The 22,802-nt window shown below is 50.1% G+C and overlaps 1 protein-coding gene across 5 annotated transcripts in view; it reads left to right on the plus strand.

Annotated features, from left to right (window-relative positions):
- Nucleotides 1-22,802, plus strand: part of ARHGEF10L (Rho guanine nucleotide exchange factor 10 like) — a 91,744-nt gene that overhangs the window by 22,801 nt on the left and 46,141 nt on the right. For 3 of the 5 annotated variants that reach the window (XM_069741084.1, XM_069741088.1, XM_069741085.1), the window contains exons 2-4: nt 14,563-14,622; nt 16,412-16,597; nt 18,647-18,674. In XM_069741084.1, coding sequence (XP_069597185.1) covers nt 14,580-14,622; nt 16,412-16,597; nt 18,647-18,674 — 257 coding nt within the window. In that variant the 5' untranslated portion in view covers nt 14,563-14,579. Of the gene's footprint in view, nt 1-14,455; nt 14,623-16,411; nt 16,598-18,646; nt 18,675-22,802 lie in introns of those variants that run through there. The other 2 variants (XM_069741090.1, XM_069741087.1) reach the window with 1 other exon arrangement.

Here is a 22,802-nt window from a genome sequence, read left to right on the forward strand (position 1 = left end):
ACTGTATGGGCCCCCAACCTCACTGTATGGGCCCCCAACCTCACTGTATGGGCCCCCAACCTCACTGTATGGGCCCCCATCCTCACTGTATGGGCCCCCATCCTCACTGTATGGGCCCCCATCCTCACTGTATGGGCCCCCATCCTCACTGTATGGGCCCCCATCCTCACTGTATGGGCCCCCATCCTCACTGTATGGGCCCCCATCCTCACTGTATGGGCCCCCATCCTCACTGTATGGGCCCCCAACCTCACTGTATGGGCCCCCATCCTCACTGTATGGGCCCCCATCCTCACTGTATGGGCCCCCATCCTCACTGTATGGGCCCCCATCCTCACTGTATGGGCCCCCATCCTCACTGTATGGGCCCCCATCCTCACTGTATGGGCCCCCATCCTCACTGTATGGGCCCCCATCCTCACTGTATGGGCCCCCATCCTCACTGTATGGGCCCCCAACCTCACTGTATGGGCCCCCAACCTCACTGTATGGGCCCCCATCCTCACTGTATGGGCCCCCATCCTCACTGTATGGGCCCCCATCCTCACTGTATGGGCCCCCAACCTCACTGTATGGGCCCCCATCCTCACTGTATGGGCCCCCAACCTCTCTGTATGGGCCCCCAACCTCACTGTATGGGCCCCCAACCTCACTGTATGGGCCCCCAACCTCACTGTATGGGCCCCCAACCTCACTGTATGGGCCCCCAACCTCACTGTATGGGCCCCCAACCTCACTGTATGGGCCCCCAACCTCACTGTATGGGCCCCCAACCTCACTGTATGGGCCCCCAACCTCACTGTATGGGCCCCCAACCTCACTGTATGGGCCCCCATCCTCACTGTATGGGCCCCCATCCTCACTGTATGGGCCCCCATCCTCACTGCATGGGCCCCCATCCTCACTGCATGGGCCCCCATCCTCACTGTATGGGCCCCCATCCTCACTGTATGGGCCCCCATCCTCACTGTATGGGCCCCCATCCTCACTGTATGGGCCCCCATCCTCACTGTATGGGCCCCCAACCTCACTGTATGGGCCCCCAACCTCACTGTATGGGCCCCCATCCTCACTGTATGGGCCCCCAACCTCACTGTATGGGCCCCCATCCTCACTGTATGGGCCCCCATCCTCACTGTATGGGCCCCCATCCTCACTGTATGGGCCCCCATCCTCACTGTATGGGCCCCCATCCTCACTGTATGGGCCCCCATCCTCACCGTACGGGCCCCCAACCTCACCGTACGGGCCCCCAACCTCACCGTACGGGCCCCCAACCTCACCGTACGGGCCCCCATCCTCACCGTACGGGCCCCCATCCTCACCGTACGGGCCCCCATCCTCACCGTACGGGCCCCCATCCTCACCGTATGGGCCCCCATCCTCACCGTATGGGCCCCCAACCTCTCTGTATGGGCCCCCAACCTCACTGTATGGGCCCCCAACCTCACTGTATGGGCCCCCAACCTCACTGTATGGGCCCCCAACCTCACTGTATGGGCCCCCAACCTCACTGTATGGGCCCCCAACCTCACTGTATGGGCCCCCAACCTCACTGTATGGGCCCCCAACCTCACTGTATGGGCCCCCAACCTCACTGTATGGGCCCCCATCCTCACTGTATGGGCCCCCATCCTCACCGTATGGGCCCCCAACCTCACCGTATGGGCCCCCATCCTCACCGTAGGGGCCCCCAACCTCACCGTACGGGCCCCCAACCTCACCGTACGGGCCCCCAACCTCACCGTACGGGCCCCCAACCTCACCGTACGGGCCCCCAACCTCACCGTACGGGCCCCCAACCTCACCGTACGGGCCCCCATCCTCACCGTACGGGCCCCCATCCTCACCGTACGGGCCCCCATCCTCACCGTACGGGCCCCCATCCTCACCGTACGGGCCCCCATCCTCACCGTACGGGCCCCCATCCTCACCGTATGGGCCCCCAACCTCTCTGTATGGGCCCCCAACCTCACTGTATGGGCCCCCAACCTCACTGTATGGGCCCCCAACCTCACTGTATGGGCCCCCAACCTCACTGTATGGGCCCCCAACCTCACTGTATGGGCCCCCATCCTCACTGTATGGGCCCCCATCCTCACCGTATGGGCCCCCATCCTCACCGTATGGGCCCCCATCCTCACCGTATGGGCCCCCATCCTCACCGTATGGGCCCCCATCCTCACCGTATGGGCCCCCATCCTCACCGTATGGGCCCCCATCCTCACCGTATGGGCCCCCATCCTCACCGTATGGGCCCCCATCCTCACCGTATGGGCCCCCATCCTCACCGTATGGGCCCCCATCCTCACCGTATGGGCCCCCATCCTCACCGTATGGGCCCCCATCCTCACCGTATGGGCCCCCATCCTCACCGTATGGGCCCCCATCCTCACCGTATGGGCCCCCATCCTCACCGTATGGGCCCCCATCCTCACCGTATGGGCCCCCATCCTCACGGTATGGGCCCCCATCCTCACGGTATGGGCCCCCAACCTCACGGTATGGGCCCCCAACCTCACGGTATGGGCCCCCAACCTCACGGTATGGGCCCCCAACCTCACGGTATGGGCCCCCAACCTCACGGTATGGGCCCCCAACCTCACGGTATGGGCCCCCAACCTCACGGTATGGGCCCCCAACCTCTGACACTGGATGTGGCTGGAGAATTGCACTCGGTATCCGGTGAGATACATTTGTTCTGGGATGTGATAAATCCTGTCTGTGGCATGTCCTGGCCTTGGCATTACAGTATTGGTCATTTATTAGCTGCTCAACTCAAGACTGCGCTCCCCCCTGCGCCTGCGTGTGGCCAGTAGCGTTATGGAGTCCTTCAGAAAACCCCGGTCCCAGGCGCAGTTTGTTTAAAAATAAACCTAAAAGTGTATTTTACTCACCCTCCCCGGGTCCAGCATAAGTCTCCACTGCTTTAAGTATCTGATATCACGTCTACAGCGCTGCCGCTAATCACTGAACTTAGCGGCTCCTGCAGTGTTTTGGGGCAGATCTCTACCGGCTGATGTGGGAGGAAGGTCGCATTCGACTTTTGTTCAGTTATCGTCTATTTTGTTAATATATTTAGAATATTTTTATTTATAATACAATCGACCATTCGAACTAATGCAAAACTTAGGAAAATTTGTCATGCCATTCTGGAAGATGGGACCATTGATGAACGTGTGACAGTGACTGGGATTTCATGGAGCAGTGTCTGTTCAGGACTTTTTACTTACTAAACTGATGTGAACATTTGTGGAATGTCCGAGCCTCGCCCTGACCCTCTCGCCCTGACCCTCTCGCCCTGACCCTCTCGCCCTGACCCTCTCGCCCTGACCCTCTCGCCCTGACCGTCTCGCCCTGACCCTCTCGCCCTCTTATGGGGTGCGCTATGGAGCTGCTCTGCAATAAAATATACACAAAAATCCTCTGTGCTGTATTTTCTTGTCAGTGGATACAAAGAGTTGACTGCTGAAATTCTCTACATGGCGGGCTTACATTCTACAGGATGGTGGGGAAAGGAGCCAATAGGTTGCAGGAGCTCCGGTGTTGGTGAGGCGGTAGCTCCGGTGTTGGTGAGGCGGTAGCTCCGGTGTTGGTGAGGCGGTAGCTCCGGTGTTGGTGAGGCGGTAGCTCCGGTGTTGGTGAGGCGGTAGCTCCGGTAGTGATGAGGCGGTAGCTCCGGTAGTGATGAGGCGGTAGCTCCAGTAGTGGTGAGGCGGTAGCTCCGGTGTTGGTGAGGCGGTAGCTCCGGTAGTGATGAGGCGGTAGCTCCGGTAGTGATGAGGCGGTAGCTCCGGTGTTGGTGAGGCGGTAGCTCCGGTGTTGGTGAGGCGGTAGCTCCGGTGTTGGTGAGGCGGTAGCTCCGGTGTTGGTGAGGCGGTAGCTCCGGTGTTGGTGAGGCGGTAGCTCCGGTGTTGGTGAGGCGGTAGCTCCGGTGTTGGTGAGGCGGTAGCTCCGGTGTTGGTGAGGCGGTAGCTCCGGTGTTGGTGAGGCGGTAGCTTCGTTGGTGATGAGGCGGCAGCGGGGTCAGTGCAGGCTGTAGGCTTTCCTGAAGAGTTGGGTTTTCAGGTTCCGTCTGAAGGATCCGAATGTGGTTGATAGTCGGACTTGTTGGGGCAGAGAATTCCAGATGATGGGGGATATTTGGGAGAAGTCTTGGAGGCAGTTGGGTGTGGAGCGGATAAGTGTGGAGGAGAGAAGGAGATCTTGGGAGGACCGGAGATCACGTGAGGGAAGATATCGAGAGATTAGTTCAGAGATATATGGAGGAGACAGGTTGTGGATGGCTTTGTAGGCCAGTATTAGTAGTGTGAACTGGATACGCTGAGGGAATGGGAGCCAGTGAAGAGATTTGCAGAAGGGGGAAGCGGAGGAGTAGCGAGAAGAGAGATGAATTAGTCGGGCAGCAGAGTTAAGGATGGACTGGAGAGGTGCAAGGGTGTTAGCAGGGAGGCCGCAGAGGAGGATGTTGCAGTAGTCGAGGCGGGAGATGATGAGGGCGTGCACAAGCATTTTAGTAGATTGACTGTTGAGGAAAGGACGGATTCTGGAGATATTGTTGAGCTGGAGGCGACAGGAGGTGGAAAGAGCTTGGATGTGCGGATTGAAGGACAGGGGAGAGTCAAGGGTTACTCCGAGGCAGCGGACTTCCGGTACGGGGAAAGCATGATGTCATTAATAGTGATAGGTCAGGTAAGGAAGATCTATCTATCTATCTATTATATTATATATGTGTATATATACAGGACAGGAGGAGTGGTACTGTGCAGTATATATATACAGGAGGAGCGGTACTGTGCTGTGTATATATACAGGAGGAGTGGTACTGTGCAGTGTATATATACAGGACAGGAGGAGTGGTACAGTGCAGTGTATATATACAGGACAGGATGAGAGGTACTGTGCAGTGTATATATACAGGACAGGAGGAGTGGTACTGTGCAGTGTATATATACAGGAGGAGCGATACAGTGCAGTGTATATATACAGGACAGGAGGAGTGGTACTGTGCAGTGTATATATACAGGACAGGAGGAGTGGTACTGTGCAGTGTATATATACAGGACAGGAGGAGTGGTACTGTGCAGTGTATATATACAGGACAGGAGGAGGGGTACTGTGCAGTGTATATATACAGGACAGGAGGAGCGGTACTGTGCAGTGTATATATACAGGAGGAGGGGTACTGTGCAGTGTATATATACAGGACAGGAGGAGTGGTACTGTGCAGTGTATATATACAGGACAGGAGGAGTGGTACTGTGCAGTGTATATATACAGGACAGGAGGAGCGGTAGTGTGCAGTGTATATATACAGGAGGAGTGGTACTGTGCAGTGTATATATACAGGAGGAGTGGTACTGTGCAGTGTATATATACAGGACAGGAGGAGCGGTACTGTGTAGTGTATATATACAGGACAGGAGGAGCGATACAGTGCAGTGTATATATATACTGGACAGGAGGAGTGGTACTGTGCAGTGTATATATACAGGAGGAGTGGTACTGTGCAGTGTATATATACAGGACAGGATGAGAGGTACTGTGCAGTGTATATATACAGGATTGGAGGAGCGGTAGTGTGCAGTGTATATATACAGGAGGAGTGGTACTGTGCAGTGTATATATACAGGAGGAGTGGTACTGTGCAGTGTATATATACAGGAGGAGAGGTACTGTGCACTGTATATATACAGGACAGGAGGAGTGGTACTGTGCAGTGTATATGTACAGGAGGAGCGATACAGTGCAGTGTATATATACAGGACAGGAGGAGTGGTACTGTGCAGTGTATATATACAGGAGGAGTGGTACTGTGCAGTGTATATATACAGGAGGAGCGGTACTGTGCAGTGTATATATACAGGACAGGAGGAGCGGTACTGTGCAGTGTATATATACAGGACAGGAGGAGCGGTACTGTGCAGTGTATATATACAGGAGGAGTGGTACTGTGCAGTGTATATATACAGGAGGAGCGGTACTGTGCAGTGTATATATACAGGAGAGGAGGAGCGGTGCTGTGCAGTGTATATATACAGGACAGGAGGAGTGGTACTGTGCAGTGTATATATACTGGAGGAGCGGTACTGTGCAGTGTATATATACAGGACAGGAGGAGTGGTACTGTGCAGTGTATATATCCTGGAGGAGTGGTACTGTGCAGTGTATATATACAGGACAGGATGAGTGGTACTGTGCAGTGTATATATACAGGACTGGAGGAGTGGTACTGTGCAGTGTATATATACAGGACAGGAGGAGTGGTACTGTGCAGTGTATATATACTGGAGGAGTGGTACTGTGCAGTGTATATATACAGGACAGGATGAGTGGTACTGTGCAGTGTATATATACAGGACAGGATGAGTGGTACTGTGCAGTGTATATATACAGGACAGGAGGAGTGGTACTGTGCAGTGTATATATACTGGAGGAGTGGTACTGTGCAGTGTATATATACAGGACAGGATGAGTGGTACTGTGCAGTGTATATATACAGGACAGGATGAGTGGTACTGTGCAGTGTATATATATATAGGACAGGAGGAGCGGTACTGTGCAGTGTATATATACAGGACAGGAGGAGGGGTACTGTGCAGTGTATATATACAGGAGGAGTGGTACTGTGCAGTGTATATATACTGGAGGAGCGGTACTGTGCAGTGTATATATACAGGACAGGAGGAGCGGTACTGTGCAGTGTATATATACAGGAGGAGTGGTACTGTGCAGTGTATATATACAGGAGGAGTGGTATTGTGCAGTGTATATATACAGGAGGAGTGGTACTGTGCAGTGTATATATACAGGAGGAGTGGTACTGTGCAGTGTATATATACAGGACAGGAGGAGCGGTACTGTGCAGTGTATATATACAGGACAGGAGGAGCGGTACTGTGCAGTGTATATATACAGGAGGAGTGGTACTGTGCAGTGTATATATAGAGGACAGGAGGAGCGGTACTGTGCAGTGTATATATACAGGACAGGAGGAGTGGTACTGTGCAGTGCATATATACAGGACAGGAGGAGTGGTACTGTGCAGTGTATATATACAGGAGGAGTGGTACAGTGCAGTGTATATATACAGGACAGGAGGAGTTGTACTGTGCAGTGTATATATACAGGACAGGAGGAGTGGTACTGTGCAGTGTATATATATATATATATACAGGACAGGAGGAGTGGTACTGTGCAGTGTATATATACAGGACAGGAGGAGCGGTACTGTGCAGTGTATATATACAGGACAGGAGGAGTGGTACTGTGCAGTGTATATATACAGGACAGGAGGAGTGGTACTGTGCAGTGTATATATACAGGACAGGAGGAGCGGTAGTGTGCAGTGTATATATACAGGAGGAGTGGTACTGTGCAGTGTATATATACAGGACAGGAGGAGTGGTACTGTGCAGTGTATATATACAGGACAGGAGGAGTGGTACTGTGCAGTGTATATATATATATATATATACAGGACAGGAGGAGTGGTACTGTGCAGTGTATATATACAGGACAGGAGGAGCGGTACTGTGCAGTGTATATATACAGGACAGGAGGAGTGGTACTGTACAGTGTATATATACAGGAGGAGTGGTACTGTGCAGTGTATATATACAGGAGGAGTGGTACTGTGCAGTGTATATATACAGGACAGGAGGAGCGGTAGTGTGCAGTGTATATATACAGGACAGGAGGAGCGGTACTGTGCAGTGTATATATACAGGACAGGAGGAGTGGTACTGTGCAGTGTATATATACAGGACAGGAGGAGTGGTACTGTGCAGTGTATATATACAGGAGGAGCGGTACTGTGCAGTGTATATATACAGGACAGGAGGAGTGGTACTGTGCAGTGTATATATACAGGACAGGAGGAGTGGTACTGTGCAGTGTATATATACAGGAGGAGTGGTACTGTGCAGTGTATATATACAGGACAGGAGGAGCGGTACTGTGCAGTGTATATATACAGGAGGAGTGGTACTGTGCAGTGTATATATACAGGAGGAGTGGTACTGTGCAGTGTATATATACAGGATTGGAGGAGCGGTAGTGTGCAGTGTATATATACAGGACAGGAGGAGTGGTACTGTGCAGTGTATATATACAGGAGGAGCGATACAGTGCAGTGTATATATACAGGACAGGAGGAGTGGTACTGTGCAGTGTATATATACAGGAGGAGTGGTACTGTGCAGTGTATATATACAGGAGGAGCGGTGCTGTGCAGTGTATATATACAGGAGGAGTGGTACTGTGCAGTGTATATATATACAGGAGGAGCGGTACTGTGCAGTGTATATATACAGGAGGAGTGGTACTGTGCAGTGTATATATACAGGAGGAGTGGTACTGTGCAGTGTATATATACAGGACAGGAGGAGCGGTGCTGTGCAGTGTATATATACAGGACAGGAGGAGTGGTACTGTGCAGTGTATATATATACAGGAGGAGTGGTACTGTGCATTGTATATATACAGGAGGAGCGGTACTGTGCAGTGTATATATACAGGACAGGAGGAGCGGTACTGTGCAGTGTATATATACAGGAGGAGTGGTACTGTGCAGTGTATATATAGAGGACAGGAGGAGCGGTACTGTGCAGTGTATATATACTGGAGGAGTGGTACTGTGCAGTGTATATATACAGGACAGGAGGAGCGGTGCTGTGCAGTGTATATATACAGGACAGGAGGAGTGGTACTGTGCAGTGTATATATATATACAGGAGGAGTGGTACTGTGCAGTGTATATATACAGGAGGAGCGGTACTGTGCAGTGTATATATACAGGACAGGAGGAGCGGTACTGTGCAGTGTATATATACAGGAGGAGTGGTACTGTGCAGTGTATATATACTGGAGGAGTGGTACTGTGCAGTGTATATATACAGGAAAGGAGGAGTGGTACTGTGCAGTGTATATATACAGGACAGGATGAGTGGTACTGTGCGGTGTATATATACAGGACTGGAGGAGCAGTACTGTGCAGTGTATATATACAGGACAGGAGGAGTGGTACTGTGCAGTGTATATATACAGGACTGGAGGAGTGGTACTGTGCAGTGTATATATACAGTACAGGAGGAGTGGTACTGTGCAGTGTATATATACAGGAGGAGCGGTACTGTGCAGTGTATATATACAGGAGGAGTGGTACTGTGCAGTGTATATATACAGGACAGGAGGAGTGGTACTGTGCAGTGTATATATACAGGACAGGAGGAGTGGTACTGTGCAGTGTATATATACAGGACAGGAGGAGCGGTACTGTGCAGTGTATATATACAGGAGTGGTGCTGTGCAGTGTATATATACAGGAGGAGTGGTACTGTGCAGTGTATATATACAGGACAGGAGGAGTGGTACTGTGCAGTGTATATATACAGGACAGGAGGAGTGGTACTGTGCAGTGTATATATACAGGACAGGAGGAGTGGTACTGTGCAGTGTATATATACAGGACAGGAGGAGTGGTACTGTGCAGTGTATATATACAGGAGGAGTGGTACTGTGCAGTGTATATATACTGGAGGAGTGGTACTGTGCAGTGTATATATACAGGACAGGAGGAGTGGTACTGTGCAGTGTATATATACAGGACAGGAGGAGTGGTACTGTGCAGTGTATATATACAGGAGGAGTGGTACTGTGCAGTGTATATATACAGGAGGAGTGGTACTGTGCAGTGTATATATACAGGAGGAGTGGTACTGTGCAGTGTATATATACAGGAGGAGTGGTACTGTGCAGTGTATATATACAGGACAGGAGGAGTGGTACTGTGCAGTGTATATATACAGGAGGAGTGGTACTGTGCAGTGTATATATACAGGAGGAGCGGTACTGTGCAGTGTATATATACAGGAGGAGTGGTACTGTGCAGTGTATATATATATATACAGGACAGGAGGAGTGGTACTGTGCAGTGTATATATACAGGACAGGAGGAGTGGTACTGTGCAGTGTATATATACAGGAGGAGTGGTACTGTGCAGTGTATATATACAGGAGGAGTGGTACTGTGCAGTGTATATATACAGGAGGAGCGGTACTGTGCAGTGTATATATACAGGAGGAGTGGTACTGTGCAGTGTATATATACAGGAGGAGTGGTACTGTGCAGTGTATATATACAGGACAGGAGGAGTGGTACTGTGCAGTATATACAGGACAGGAGGAGTGGTACTGTGCAGTGTATATATACAGGAGGAGTGGTACTGTGCAGTGTATATATACAGGACAGGAGGAGTGGTACTGTGCAGTGTATATATACAGGAGGAGCGGTACTGTGCAGTGTATATATACAGGAGGAGTGGTACTGTGCAGTGTATATATACAGGAGGAGCGGTACTGTGCAGTGTATATATACAGTACAGGAGGAGTGGTACTGTGCAGTGTATATATACAGGAGGAGTGGTACTGTGCAGTGTATATATACAGGAGGAGTGGTACTGTGCAGTGTATATATACAGGACAGGAGGAGCGGTACTTTGCAGTGTATATATACAGGAGGAGTGGTACTGTGCTGTGTATATATACAGGACAGGAGGAGAGGTACTGTGCAGAGTATATATACAGGACAGGAGGAGGGTACTGTGCAGTGTATATATACAGGACAGGAGGAGTGGTACTGTGCAGTGTATATATACAGGAGGAGTGGTACTGTGCAGTTTATATATACAGGAGGAGTGGTGCTGTGCAGTGTATATATACAGGAGGAGTGGTACTGTGCAGTGTATATATACAGGAGGAGTGGTACTGTGCAGTGTATATATACAGGAGGAGTGGTACTGTGCGGGGTATATATACAGGACAGGAGGAGAGGTACTGTGCAGTGTATATATACAGGAGGAGTGGTACTGTGCAGTGTATATATATATATATAGGAGAGTGGTACTGTGCAGTGTATATATACAGGAGGACCGGTACTGTGCAGTGTATATATACAGGAGGAGTGGTACTGTGCGGGGTATATATACAGGACAGGAGGAGTGGTACTGTGCAGTGTATATATACAGGAGGAGTGGTACTGTGCAGTGTATATATACAGGAGGAGTGGTACTGTGCGGGGTATATATACAGGACAGGAGGAGAGGTACTGTGCAGTGTATATATACAGGAGGAGTGGTACTGTGCAGTGTATATATATATATATAGGAGAGTGGTACTGTGCAGTGTATATATACAGGAGGACCGGTACTGTGCAGTGTATATATACAGGAGGAGTGGTGCTGTGCAGTGTATATATACAGGAGGAGTGGTACTGTGCAGTGTATATATACAGGAGGAGCGGTGCTGTGCAGTGTATATATACAGGAGGAGTGGTACTGTGCAGTGTATATATACAGGAGCGGTACTGTGCAGTGTATATATACAGGAAGAGTGGTACTGTGCAGTGTATATATACAGGAGGAGTGGTACTGTGCAGTGTATATATACAGGAGGAGCGGTGCTGTGCAGTGTATATATACAGGAGGAGTGGTACTGTGCAGTGTATATATACAGGAGCGGTACTGTGCAGTGTATATATACAGGAGGAGTGGTACTGTGCAGTGTATACATACAGGAGCGGTACTGTGCAGTGTATATATACAGGAAGAGTGGTACTGTGCAGTGTATATATACAGGAGGAGTGGTACTGTGCAGTGTATATATACAGGAGGAGCGGTGCTGTGCAGTGTATATATACAGGAGGAGTGGTACTGTGCAGTGTATATATACAGGAGCGGTACTGTGCAGTGTATATATACAGGAGGAGTGGTACTGTGCAGTGTATATATACAGGAGGAGTGGTACTGTGCAGTGTATATATACAGGAGGAGCGGTGCTGTGCAGTGTATATATACAGGAGGAGTGGTACTGTGCAGTGTATATATACAGGAGGAGTGGTACTGTGCAGTGTATATATACAGGAGGAGTGGTACTGTGCAGTGTATATATACAGGAGGAGTGGTACTGTGCAGTGTATATATACAGGAGGAGTGGTACTGTGCAGTGTATATATACAGGAGGAGTGATACTGTGCAATCTATATATACAGGAGGAGCGGTGCTGTGCAGTGTATATATACAGGAGGAGTGGTACTGTGCAGTGTATATATACAGGAGGAGAGGTACTGTACAGTGTATATATACAGGAGGAGTGGTACTGTGCAGTGTATATATACAGGACAGGAGGAGCGGTGCTGTGCAGTGTATATATACAGGAGGAGTGGTACTGTGCAGTGTATATATACAGGACAGGAGGAGTGGTACTGTGCAGTGTATATATACAGGAGGAGTGGTACTGTGCAGTGTATATATACAGGAGGAGTGGTACTGTGCAGTGTATATACAGGAGGAGCGGTACTGTACAGTGTATATATACAGGACAGGAGGAGCGGTACTGTGCAGTGTATATATACAGGACAGGAGGAGAGGTACTGTGCGGTGTATATATACAGGACAGGAGGAGTGGTACTGTGCAGTGTATATATACAGGACAGGAGGAGTGGTACTGTGCAGTGTATATATACAGGAGGAGCGGTACTGTGCAGTGTATATATACAGGAGGAGCGGTACTGTGCAGTGTATATATACAGGAGGAGTGGTACTGTACAGTGTATATATACAGGAGGAGGGGTACTGTACAGTGTATATATACAGGAGGAGGGGTACTGTGCAGTGTATATATACAGGAGGAGTGGTACTGTACAGTGTATATATACAGGAGGAGTGGTACTGTGCAGTGTATATATACAGGAGGAGTGGTACTGTACAGTGTATATATACAGGAGGAGGGGTACTGTGCAGTGTATATATACAGGACAGGAGGAGTGGTACTGTGCAGTGTATATATACAGGAGGAGCGGTACTGTGCAGTGTATATATACAGGACAGGAGGAGTGGTACTGTGCAGTGTATATATACAGGAGGAGCGGTGCTGTGCAGTGTATATATACAGGAGGAGGGGTACTGTGCAGTGTATATATACAGGAGGAGTGGTACTGTGCAGTGTATATATACAGGAGGAGCGGTGCTGTGCAGTGTATATATACAGGAGGAGCGGTACTGTGCAGTGTATATATACAGGAGGAGTGGTACTGTGCAGTGTATATATACAGGAGGAGCGGTGCTGTGCAGTGTATATATACAGGAGGAGCGGTACTGTGCAGTGTATATATACAGGAGGAGTGATACTGTGCAGTGTATATATACAGGAGGAGTGGTACTGTGCAGTGTATATATACAGGAGGAGCGGTGCTGTGCAGTGTATATATACAGGAGGAGCGGTACTGTGCAGTGTATATATACAGGAGGAGTGGTACTGTGCAGGGTATATATACAGGAGGAGTGGTACTGTGCAGTGTATATATACAGGACAGGAGGGGTGGTACTGTGCAGTGTATATATACAGGAGGAGTGGTACTGTGCAGTGTATATATACAGGACAGGAGGAGTGGTACTGTGCAATGTATATATACAGGACAGGAGGAGTGGTACTGTGCAGTGTATATATACAGGACAGGAGGAGCGGTACTGTGCAGTGTATATATACAGGACAGGAGGAGTGGTACTGTGCAGTGTATATATACAGGAGGAGTGGTACTGTGCAGTGTATATATACAGGAGGAGCGGTGCTGTGCAGTGTATATATACAGGAGGAGCGGTACTGTGCAGTGTATATATACAGGAGGAGCGGTACTGTACAGTGTATATATACAGGAGGAGGGGTACTGTGCAGTGTATATATACAGGAGGAGTGGTACTGTGCAGTATATATATACAGGAGGAGTGGTACTGTACAGTGTATATATACAGGAGGAGGGGTACTGTGCAGTGTATATATACAGGAGGAGCGGTACTGTGCAGTGTATATATACAGGAGGAGTGGTACTGTGCAGTGTATATATACAGGACAGGAGGAGTGGTACTGTGCAATGTATATATACAGGACAGGAGGAGTGGTACTGTGCAGTGTATATATACAGGACAGGAGGAGCGGTACTGTGCAGTGTATATATACAGGACAGGAGGAGTGGTACTGTGCAGTGTATATATACAGGAGGAGTGGTACTGTGCAGTGTATATATACAGGAGGAGCGGTGCTGTGCAGTGTATATATACAGGAGGAGCGGTACTGTGCAGTGTATATATACAGGAGGAGTGATACTGTGCAGTGTATATATACAGGAGGAGTGGTACTGTGCAGTGTATATATACAGGAGGAGCGGTGCTGTGCAGTGTATATATACAGGAGGAGCGGTACTGTGCAGTGTATATATACAGGAGGAGTGGTACTGTGCGGTGTATATATACAGGAGGAGTGGTACTGTGCGGTGTGTAGAGGGAATAACGCCCAGTATGGCGGGGTGGAGCTGAGCGGTGGTAGGTGCTCTGGGAGGACCGGTTGTGTTGCGGTGCAGGGTGAGGTGTGTTGGGTGTTATGTTGTTATACAATTGTTCTTGGCTCAGGACTTGTGAGTTTTGTGCTTACAGCAGGTCCAGGACATTTCCCAGGGGTGAGACTTCTGACCTGTCGGGGGAAGGTGCTTAGTCTGTCCATGTATTTCAGGTCCAACCCCAGGAAACATGGATTCTGCAGAGAGTTCCCGGGTTCACTTCCACTCACTAGGTATAGTACCTCCACAACCTCTCCCTGCCCCTTCACTAACGCCCTGGATGCTGCTCGCTAATATCAAACACAGCCTGCCCCCCCACCCCCCACAGTGTGTGATATGTAATATCTCAGACCCCCCTCAGTGTGTGATATGATGGTATATGTACTGTAATATCTCTGTTCCCCCCCCTGTATGTGTTATGTGATATCTCTAACCCCCCCTCAGTGTGTGATATGGTGGTATATGTACTGTAATATCTCTGACCCCCCCCCCTGTATGTGATATGTGATATCTCTGACCCCCCCCCCCCTGTATGTGATATGTAATATCTGACCCCCCTCAGTGTGTCAGTGTGTGATATGGTGGTATATGTACTGTAATATCTCTGACCCCCCCCTGTATGTGATATGTGATATCTCTGACCCCCCCCCCCCTGTATGTGATATGTAATATCTGACCCCCCTCGGTGTGTCAGTGTGTGATATGGTGGTATATGTACTGTAATATCTCTGACCACCCCCCCTCTGTATGTGATATGTGATATATCTGACCCCCCTCAGTGTGTGATATGATGGTATATGTACTGTAATATCTCTGACCCCCCCCCTCAGTATGTGATATGTAATATCTCTGACCCCCCTCAGTGTGTGATATGATGGTATATGTACTGTAATATCTCTGACCCCCCCCTCAGTATGTGATATGTAATATCTCTGACCCCCCTCAGTGTGTGATATGATGGTATATGTACTGTAATATCTCTGACCCCCCCCTCAGTATGTGATATGTAATATCTCTGACCCCTCCCCTCAGTATGTGATATGTAATATCTCTGACCCCTCCCCTCAGTATGTGATATGTAATATCTCTGACCCCCCTCAGTGTGTGATATGATGGTATATGTACTGTAATATCTCTGACCCCCCCCTCAGTATGTGATATGTAATATCTCTGACCCCTCCCCTCAGTATGTGATATGTAATATCTCTGACCCCCCTCAGTGTGTGATATGATGGTATATGTACTGTAATATCTCTGACCCCCCCCCTCAGTATGTGATATGTAATATCTCTGACCCCTCCCCTCAGTATGTGATATGTAATATCTCTGACCCCCCTCAGTGTGTGATATGATGGTATATGTACTGTAATATCTCTGACCCCCCCCTCAGTATGTGATATGTAATATCTCTGACCCCTCCCCTCAGTATGTGATATGTAATATCTCTGACCCCCCTCAGTGTGTGATATGGTGGTATATGTACTGTAATACCTCTGTCCCCCCCCCCTCTGTATGTGATGTGATATCTCTGAACCCCCCTCAGTATGTGATATGTAATATCTCTGACCCCCCTCAGTGTGTGATATGATGGTATATGTACTGTAATATCTCTGACCACCCCTCCTCTGTATGTGATATGTGATATATCTGACCCCCCTCAGTGTGTGATATGATGGTATATGTACTGTAATATCTCTGACCCCCCTTCAGTATGTGATATGTAATATCTCTGAACCCCCCTCAGTGTGTGATATGATGGTATATGTACTGTAATATCTCTGTCCCCCCCCCCCTCTGTATGTGATATGTGATATCTCTGAACCCCCCTCAGTGTGTGATATGGTGGTATATGTACTGTAATATCTCTGACACCCCCCCCTTCAGTGTGTGATATGTAATATCTCTGACCCCCCCTCAGTGTGTGATGTGATATTCCTGACCCCCCCTCAGTGTGTGACGCCTCTGACCCCCCGAGTGTGTGTATCAGTAATGTTACATATATGTGATCTGCTGTTTTGTCAGATAATGACCCCTCGGAGAACAGCGGTGGCCGCCACCAACAGGACGACGCTGATGATGAGGGGGAATTCTTTGATTTTGACAGTGATGGGGAAACCGAGGATCCTGGCACCTCTAAAGGGTTAAATGACCTGCAGTTGTCTTCCAACAGCCTCTCGGATATACGGGAACACAGCAATCCCAACATAGGTAACTGCTACTCGTATCCTCCCACACATCAGTGCCGCACATAGTTCTGATATTGCTTCACTGTATCACTGGTCCAGAGCCCCGGGGAGCAGAGTAAGGGTGCCTCAGAGCCACAGGGAGAAAAGTAAGGGTGCCTCAGAGCCACAGGGAGAAAAGTAAGGGTGCCTCAGAGCCCCGGGGAGCAGAGTAAGGGTGCCTCAGAGCCACAGGGAGAAAAGTAAGGGTGCCTGAGAGCCACAGGGAGAAAAGTAAGGGTGCCTCAGAGTTATGGAGAGCAGAATAAGGGTACCCCAAAGCCACGGGGAGCAGAATAAGGGCGCCCCAGAGCCACAGGGAGAAAAGTAAGGGCGCCACAGGGAGCAGAGTATGGGTGCCCCAGAGCCACGGAGAGCAGAATAAGGGCACCCCAGAGCCACGGGGAGCAAAGTAAGGGTTCCCCAGAGCCGCGGGGAGCAGAATAAGGGCGCCCCAAAGCCACGGGGAGCAGAATAAGGGCACCCCAGAGCCGCGGGGAGCAGAATAAGGGCACCCCAAAGCCACGGGGAGCAGAATAAGGGCACCCCAGAGCCACTGGGAGCAGAATAAGGGCGCCCCAGAGCCACGGGGAGCAGAATAAGGGCACCCCAGAGCCACGGGGAGCAAAGTAAGGGCGCCCCAGAGCCGCGGGGAGCAGAGTAAGGGCGCCCCAGAGCCGCGGGGAGCAGAGTAAGGGCGCCCCAGAGCCGCGGGGAGCAGAGTAAGGGCGCCCCAGAGCCGCGGGGAGCAGAGTAAGGGCGCCCCAGAGCCGCGGGGAGCAGAGTAAGGGCGCCCCAGAGCCGCGGGGAGCAGAGTAAGGGCGCCCCAGAGCCGCGGGGAGCAGAGTAAGGGCGCCCCAGAGCCGCGGGGAGCAGAGTAAAGGCGCCCCAGAGCCGCGGGGAGCAGAGTAAGGGACGTTTTTGCTGTATTTTTTTTTTTTGCTGCATTTTTTGTGCTAATTTTCAGCTGCTTTTTACAGTACCAGCAAAGCCTATGAGATTTCAGAAATAGCATGCACACATTGGTTGTTGTATGATCAGTATTTTGTGCTTTGCTGCGTTTTTTGGACATAGAGCATGTCACTTCTGTCAGCGTTTTTGCTACGTTTTTTCACCCATTGACTTGAATGGGTGTTGAAAAAAACGCAGCAAAAACGCAGGTATCATTATTTGCTGCTGAAAATCCAAGGACATTAGCATTGACAAAAAGAAAAAAAAATGCAACAAAAAAACGCACCTAAAACTGCGTTTTTGACGCAGCTTCTTTCCTGCCAACTTACCCTAAGGGTGCCCCAGAGCCACGGGGAGCAGAGTAAGGGTGCCCTAGAGCCACGGGGAGCAGAGTAAGGGTGCCCTAGAGCCACGGGGAGCAGAGTAAGGGTGCCCTAGAGCCACGGGATGGGAAGTAAGGGCGCCCCAGAGCCACGGGATGGGAAGTAAGGGCGCCCCAGAGCCACGGGATGGGAAGTAAGGGCGCCCCAGAGCCACGGGATGGGAAGTAAGGGCGCCCCAGAGCCACGGGATGGGAAGTAAGGGCGCCCCAGAGCCACGAGCTAGAGATGAAAAGCTGCGAGACTCATGGGGAGGAAAGTTATGTGGAATACGTGGAGACGTTGGATTGGAGGACTGGCACTGGGGGCGCTGCTCATTCTGTCTGTGCCAGTCTCTCTTCTTACCAGACGGGACGGATGCGCATTTCTGCAGGTCTCCGCCAGACCGCTCGTCACGCAGCGAGGCCTCCGATACAGGACAAGCCCCACACTGTGCCGGGAAATATTGCTCTAGATTACTATTCAGCCATCAATCCATGATCTCATGGTCACATGACCCCCGGGGAGTGACCCATACACAATGGTGGTATTGATGAGCGGAGCCCCTGCTGCTGTGTGTGACATTGTGACCCCACTCTCTGTGGACCCTCGTGTACCCCGCTGTACCCTGAACTGTGTGTTGATAGGTCGCAGATTGCAGAAATTTCCTGCTGTAAATAAATTGCAGGATTTTCTTTTTAATTCCGCCTTTCTTCTTTTCACAGAACCAACTCCTCCCGCGCGGCCATCAAAGTAAGTGAAGACCATAGATCGGTATCTCCTGCATGCTGGGGTAAACGGGGTCTCTGCAATCAGTAAAATAAAATATATAGGATTTATTTTCCTTGAGCAGCGCCTCCCTGGCCTGTGGTGGTGTCTGGTATTGCAGGTGAATATCAGACGTCCTGCAGACAGACGTGGCGCTGCAGCGCCCCACTATTCACCTGTGGGCAGATGTCGGGGGGCACAGGCTGCTCGCTCCTGGACCCCGCACTTGTCCTATTGCCTCATACTCAGCTCGCTCCTCCATCCATGAACCTTCTGGAGGCCGAGAGCAGGAGACAATCCCGGGAGCCACAGATTAAAATAACAGAGATGTTCCAGATATTTGTGTCATCATCCCCAAGGGTCCCGCTGCCGCAGCGTGGTCTTATAAGGAATTATCCGGAAAGACGGAGAAAAGAAATATCTGCTCCAATATCAGAGGAGAGTGGGGGGCAAATGCTAAATGTCACCTGGGCCTATGGGGTCTGCTGGAGACAGGTGAAGGCGCAGTTATTCCAATACTGAGACGCTCTGCAGAAGGTAGCACAGAGCGCAATGAGCTGCAGACCTGTAGAGGTCAGAGGTGTAATAATCTGCAGGATATATCACTGTATCTGTCAGGAGGTGGAGGAGCGATGCTCTGCAGAGAGGTCAGTGGTGTAATAATCTGCAGGATATATCACTGTGTATCAGGAGGTGGAGGAGCGATGCTCTGCAGAGAGGTCAGTGGTGCAATAATCTGCAGGATATATCACTGTGTATATGTCAGGGGGTGGAGGAGCGATGCTCCGCAAAGAGGTCAGCGGTGTAATAATCTGCAGGATATATCAGTATGTATCTGTCAGGAGGTGGAGGAGCGATGCTCTGCAGAGAGGTCGGTGGTGTAATAATCTGCAGGATATATCACTGTGTATCTGTCAGGAGGTGGAGGAGCGATGCTCTGCAGAGAGGTCAGCGGTGTAATCTGCAGGATATATCAGTATGTATCTGTCAGGAGGTGGAGGAGCGATGCTCTGCAGAGAGGTCAGTGGTGCAATAATCTGCAGGATATATCACTATGTATCTGTCAGGAGGTGGAGGAGCGATGCTCTGCAGAGAGGTCAGTGGTGCAATAATCTGCAGGATATATCACTATGTATCTGTCAGGAGGTGGAGGAGCGATGCTCTGCAGAGAGGTCAGTGGTGTAATAATCTGCAGGATATATCACTGTGTATCTGTCAGGAGGTGAAGGAGCGATGCTCTGCAGAGAGGTCAGTGGTGTAATAATCTGCAGGATATATCACTGTGTATCAGGAGGTGAAGGAGCGATGCTCTGCAGAGAGGTCAGTGGTGCAATAATCTGCAGGATATATCACTATGTATCTGTCAGGAGGTGGAGGAGCGATGCTCTGCAGAGAGGTCAGTGGTGCAATGATCTGCAGGATATATCACTATGTATCTGTCAGGAGGTGGAGGAGTGATGCTCTGCAGAGAGGTCAGTGGTGTAATAATCTGCAGGATATATCACTGTGTATCTGTCACGAGGTGGAGGAGCGATGCTCTGCAGAGAGGTCAGTGGTGCAATAATCTGCAGGATATATCACTATGTATCTGTCAGGAGGTGGAGGAGCGATGCTCTGCAGAGAGGTCAGTGGTGTAATAATCTGCAGGATATATCACTATGTATATGTCAGGAGGTGGAGGAGCGATGCTCTGCAGAGAGGTCAGTGGTGTAATAATCTGCAGGATATTTCACTGTGTATCTGTCAGGAGGTGGAGGAGCGATGCTCTGCAGAGAGGTCAGAGGTGTAATAATCTTCAGGATATATCACTATGTATCTGTCAGGAGGTGGAGGAGCGATGCTCTGCAGAGAGGTCAGAGGTGTAATAATCTGCAGGATATATCACTATGTATCTGTCAGGAGGTGGAGGAGCGATGCTCTGCAGAGAGGTCAGTGGTGTAATAATCTGCAGGATATATCACTATGTATCTGTCAGGAGGTGGAGGACTGATGCTCTGCAGAGAGGTCAGTGGTGTAATAATCTGCAGGATATATCGCTATGTATCTGTCAGGAGGTGGAGGAGCGATGCTCTGCAGAGAGGTCAGTGGTGTAATAATCTGCAGGATATATCACTATGTATCTGTCAGGAGGTGGAGGAGCGATGCTCTGCAGAGAGGTCAGTGGTGTAATAATCTGCAGGATATATCACTATGTATCTGTCAGGAGGTGGAGGAGCGATGCTCTGCAGAGAGGTCAGTGGTGTAATAATCTGCAGGATATATCACTGTATCTGTCAGGGGGTGGAGGAGCGATGCTCTGCAGAGATGTCAGTGGTGTAATAATCTGCAGAATATATCACTATGTATCTGTCAGGAGGTGGGGGAGCGATGCTCTGCAGAGAGGTCAGTGGTGTAATAATCTGCAGGATATATCACTGGGTATCTGTCAGGAGGTGGAGGAGCGATGCTCTGCAGAGAGGTCAGTGGTGTAATAATCTGCAGGATATATCACTGTGTATCTGTCAGGGGGTTGAGGAGCGATGCTCTGCAGAGAGGTCAGTGGTGTAATAATCTGCAGGATATATCACTGTATCTGTCAGGAGGTGGAGGAGCGATGCTCTGCAGAGGTCAGTGGTGTAATAATCTGCAGGATATATCACTATGTATCTGTCAGGAGGTGGAGGAGCGATGCTCTGCAGAGAGGTCAGTGGTGTAATAATCTGCAGGATATATCACTGTGTATCTGTCAGGAGGTGGAGGAGCGATGCTCTGCAGAGAGGTCAGTGGTGTAATAATCTGCAGGATATATCACTATCTGTCAGGAGGTGGAGGAGCGATGCTCTGCAGAGAGGTCAGTGGTGTAATAATCTGCAGGATATATCACTGTGTCTGTCAGGAGGTGGAGGAGCGATGCTCTGCAGAGAGGTCAGTGATGTAATAATCTGCAGAATATATCACTATGTATCTGTCAGGAGGTGGGGGAGCGATGCTCTGCAGAGAGGTCAGTGGTGTAATAATCTGCAGGATATATCACTGGGTATCTGTCAGGAGGTGGAGGAGCGATGCTCTGCAGAGATGTCAGTGGTGTAATAATCTGCAGGATATATCACTATGTATCTGTCAGGGGGTTGAGGAGCGATACTCTGCAGAGAGGTCAGTGGTGGAATAATCTGCAGGATATATCACTATGTATCTGTCAGGAGGTGGAGGAGCGATGCTCTGCAGAGAGATCAGTGGTGTAATAATCTGCAGGATATATCACTATGTATCTGTCAGGAGGTGGAGGAGCGATGCTCTGCAGAGAGATCAGTGGTGTAATAATCTGCAGGATATATCACTATGTATCTGTCAGGAGGTGGAGGAGCGATGCTCTGCAGAGAGGTCAGTGGTGTAATAATCTGCAGGATATATCACTATCTGTCAGGAGGTGGAGGAGCGATGCTCTGCAGAGGTCAGTGGTGTAATAATCTGCAGGATATATCACTGTGTCTGTCAGGAGGTGGAGGAGCGATGCTCTGCAGAGAGGTCAGTGGTGTAATAATCTGCAGGATATATCACTATCTGTCAGGAGGTGGAGGAGCGATGCTCTGCAGAGAGGTCAGTGGTGTAATAATCTGCAGGATATATCACTGCATCTGTCAGGAGGAGGAGGAGCGATGCTCTGCAGGGGTCAGTGGTGTAATAATCTGCAGGATATATCACTGTGCATCTGTCAGGAGGAGGAGGAGCGATGCTCTGCAGAGAGGTCAGCAGTGTAATAATCTGCAGGATATATCACTGTTTATCTCTCAGGAGGTGGAGGAGCGATGCTCTGCAGAGAGGTCAGTGGTGTAATAATCTGCAGGATATATCACTGTGTATCTCTCAGGAGGTGGAGGAGCGATGCTCTGCAGAGGTCAGTGGTGTAATAATCTGCAGGATATATCACTATGTATCTGTCAGGAGGTGGAGGAGCGATGCTCTGCAGAGAGGTCAGTGGTGGAATAATCTGCAGGATATATCACTATGTATCTGTCAGGAGGTGGAGGAGCGATGCTCTGCAGAGAGGTCAGTGGTGTAATAATCTGCAGGATATATCACTGTGTATCTGTCAGGAGGTGGAGGAGCGATGCTCTGCAGAGAGGTCAGTGGTGT

The sequence above is a fragment of the Ranitomeya imitator genome, chromosome 10 (assembly GCF_032444005.1).
Source record: "Ranitomeya imitator isolate aRanImi1 chromosome 10, aRanImi1.pri, whole genome shotgun sequence".
In the NCBI taxonomy this organism is placed as follows: domain Eukaryota; kingdom Metazoa; phylum Chordata; class Amphibia; order Anura; family Dendrobatidae; genus Ranitomeya; species Ranitomeya imitator.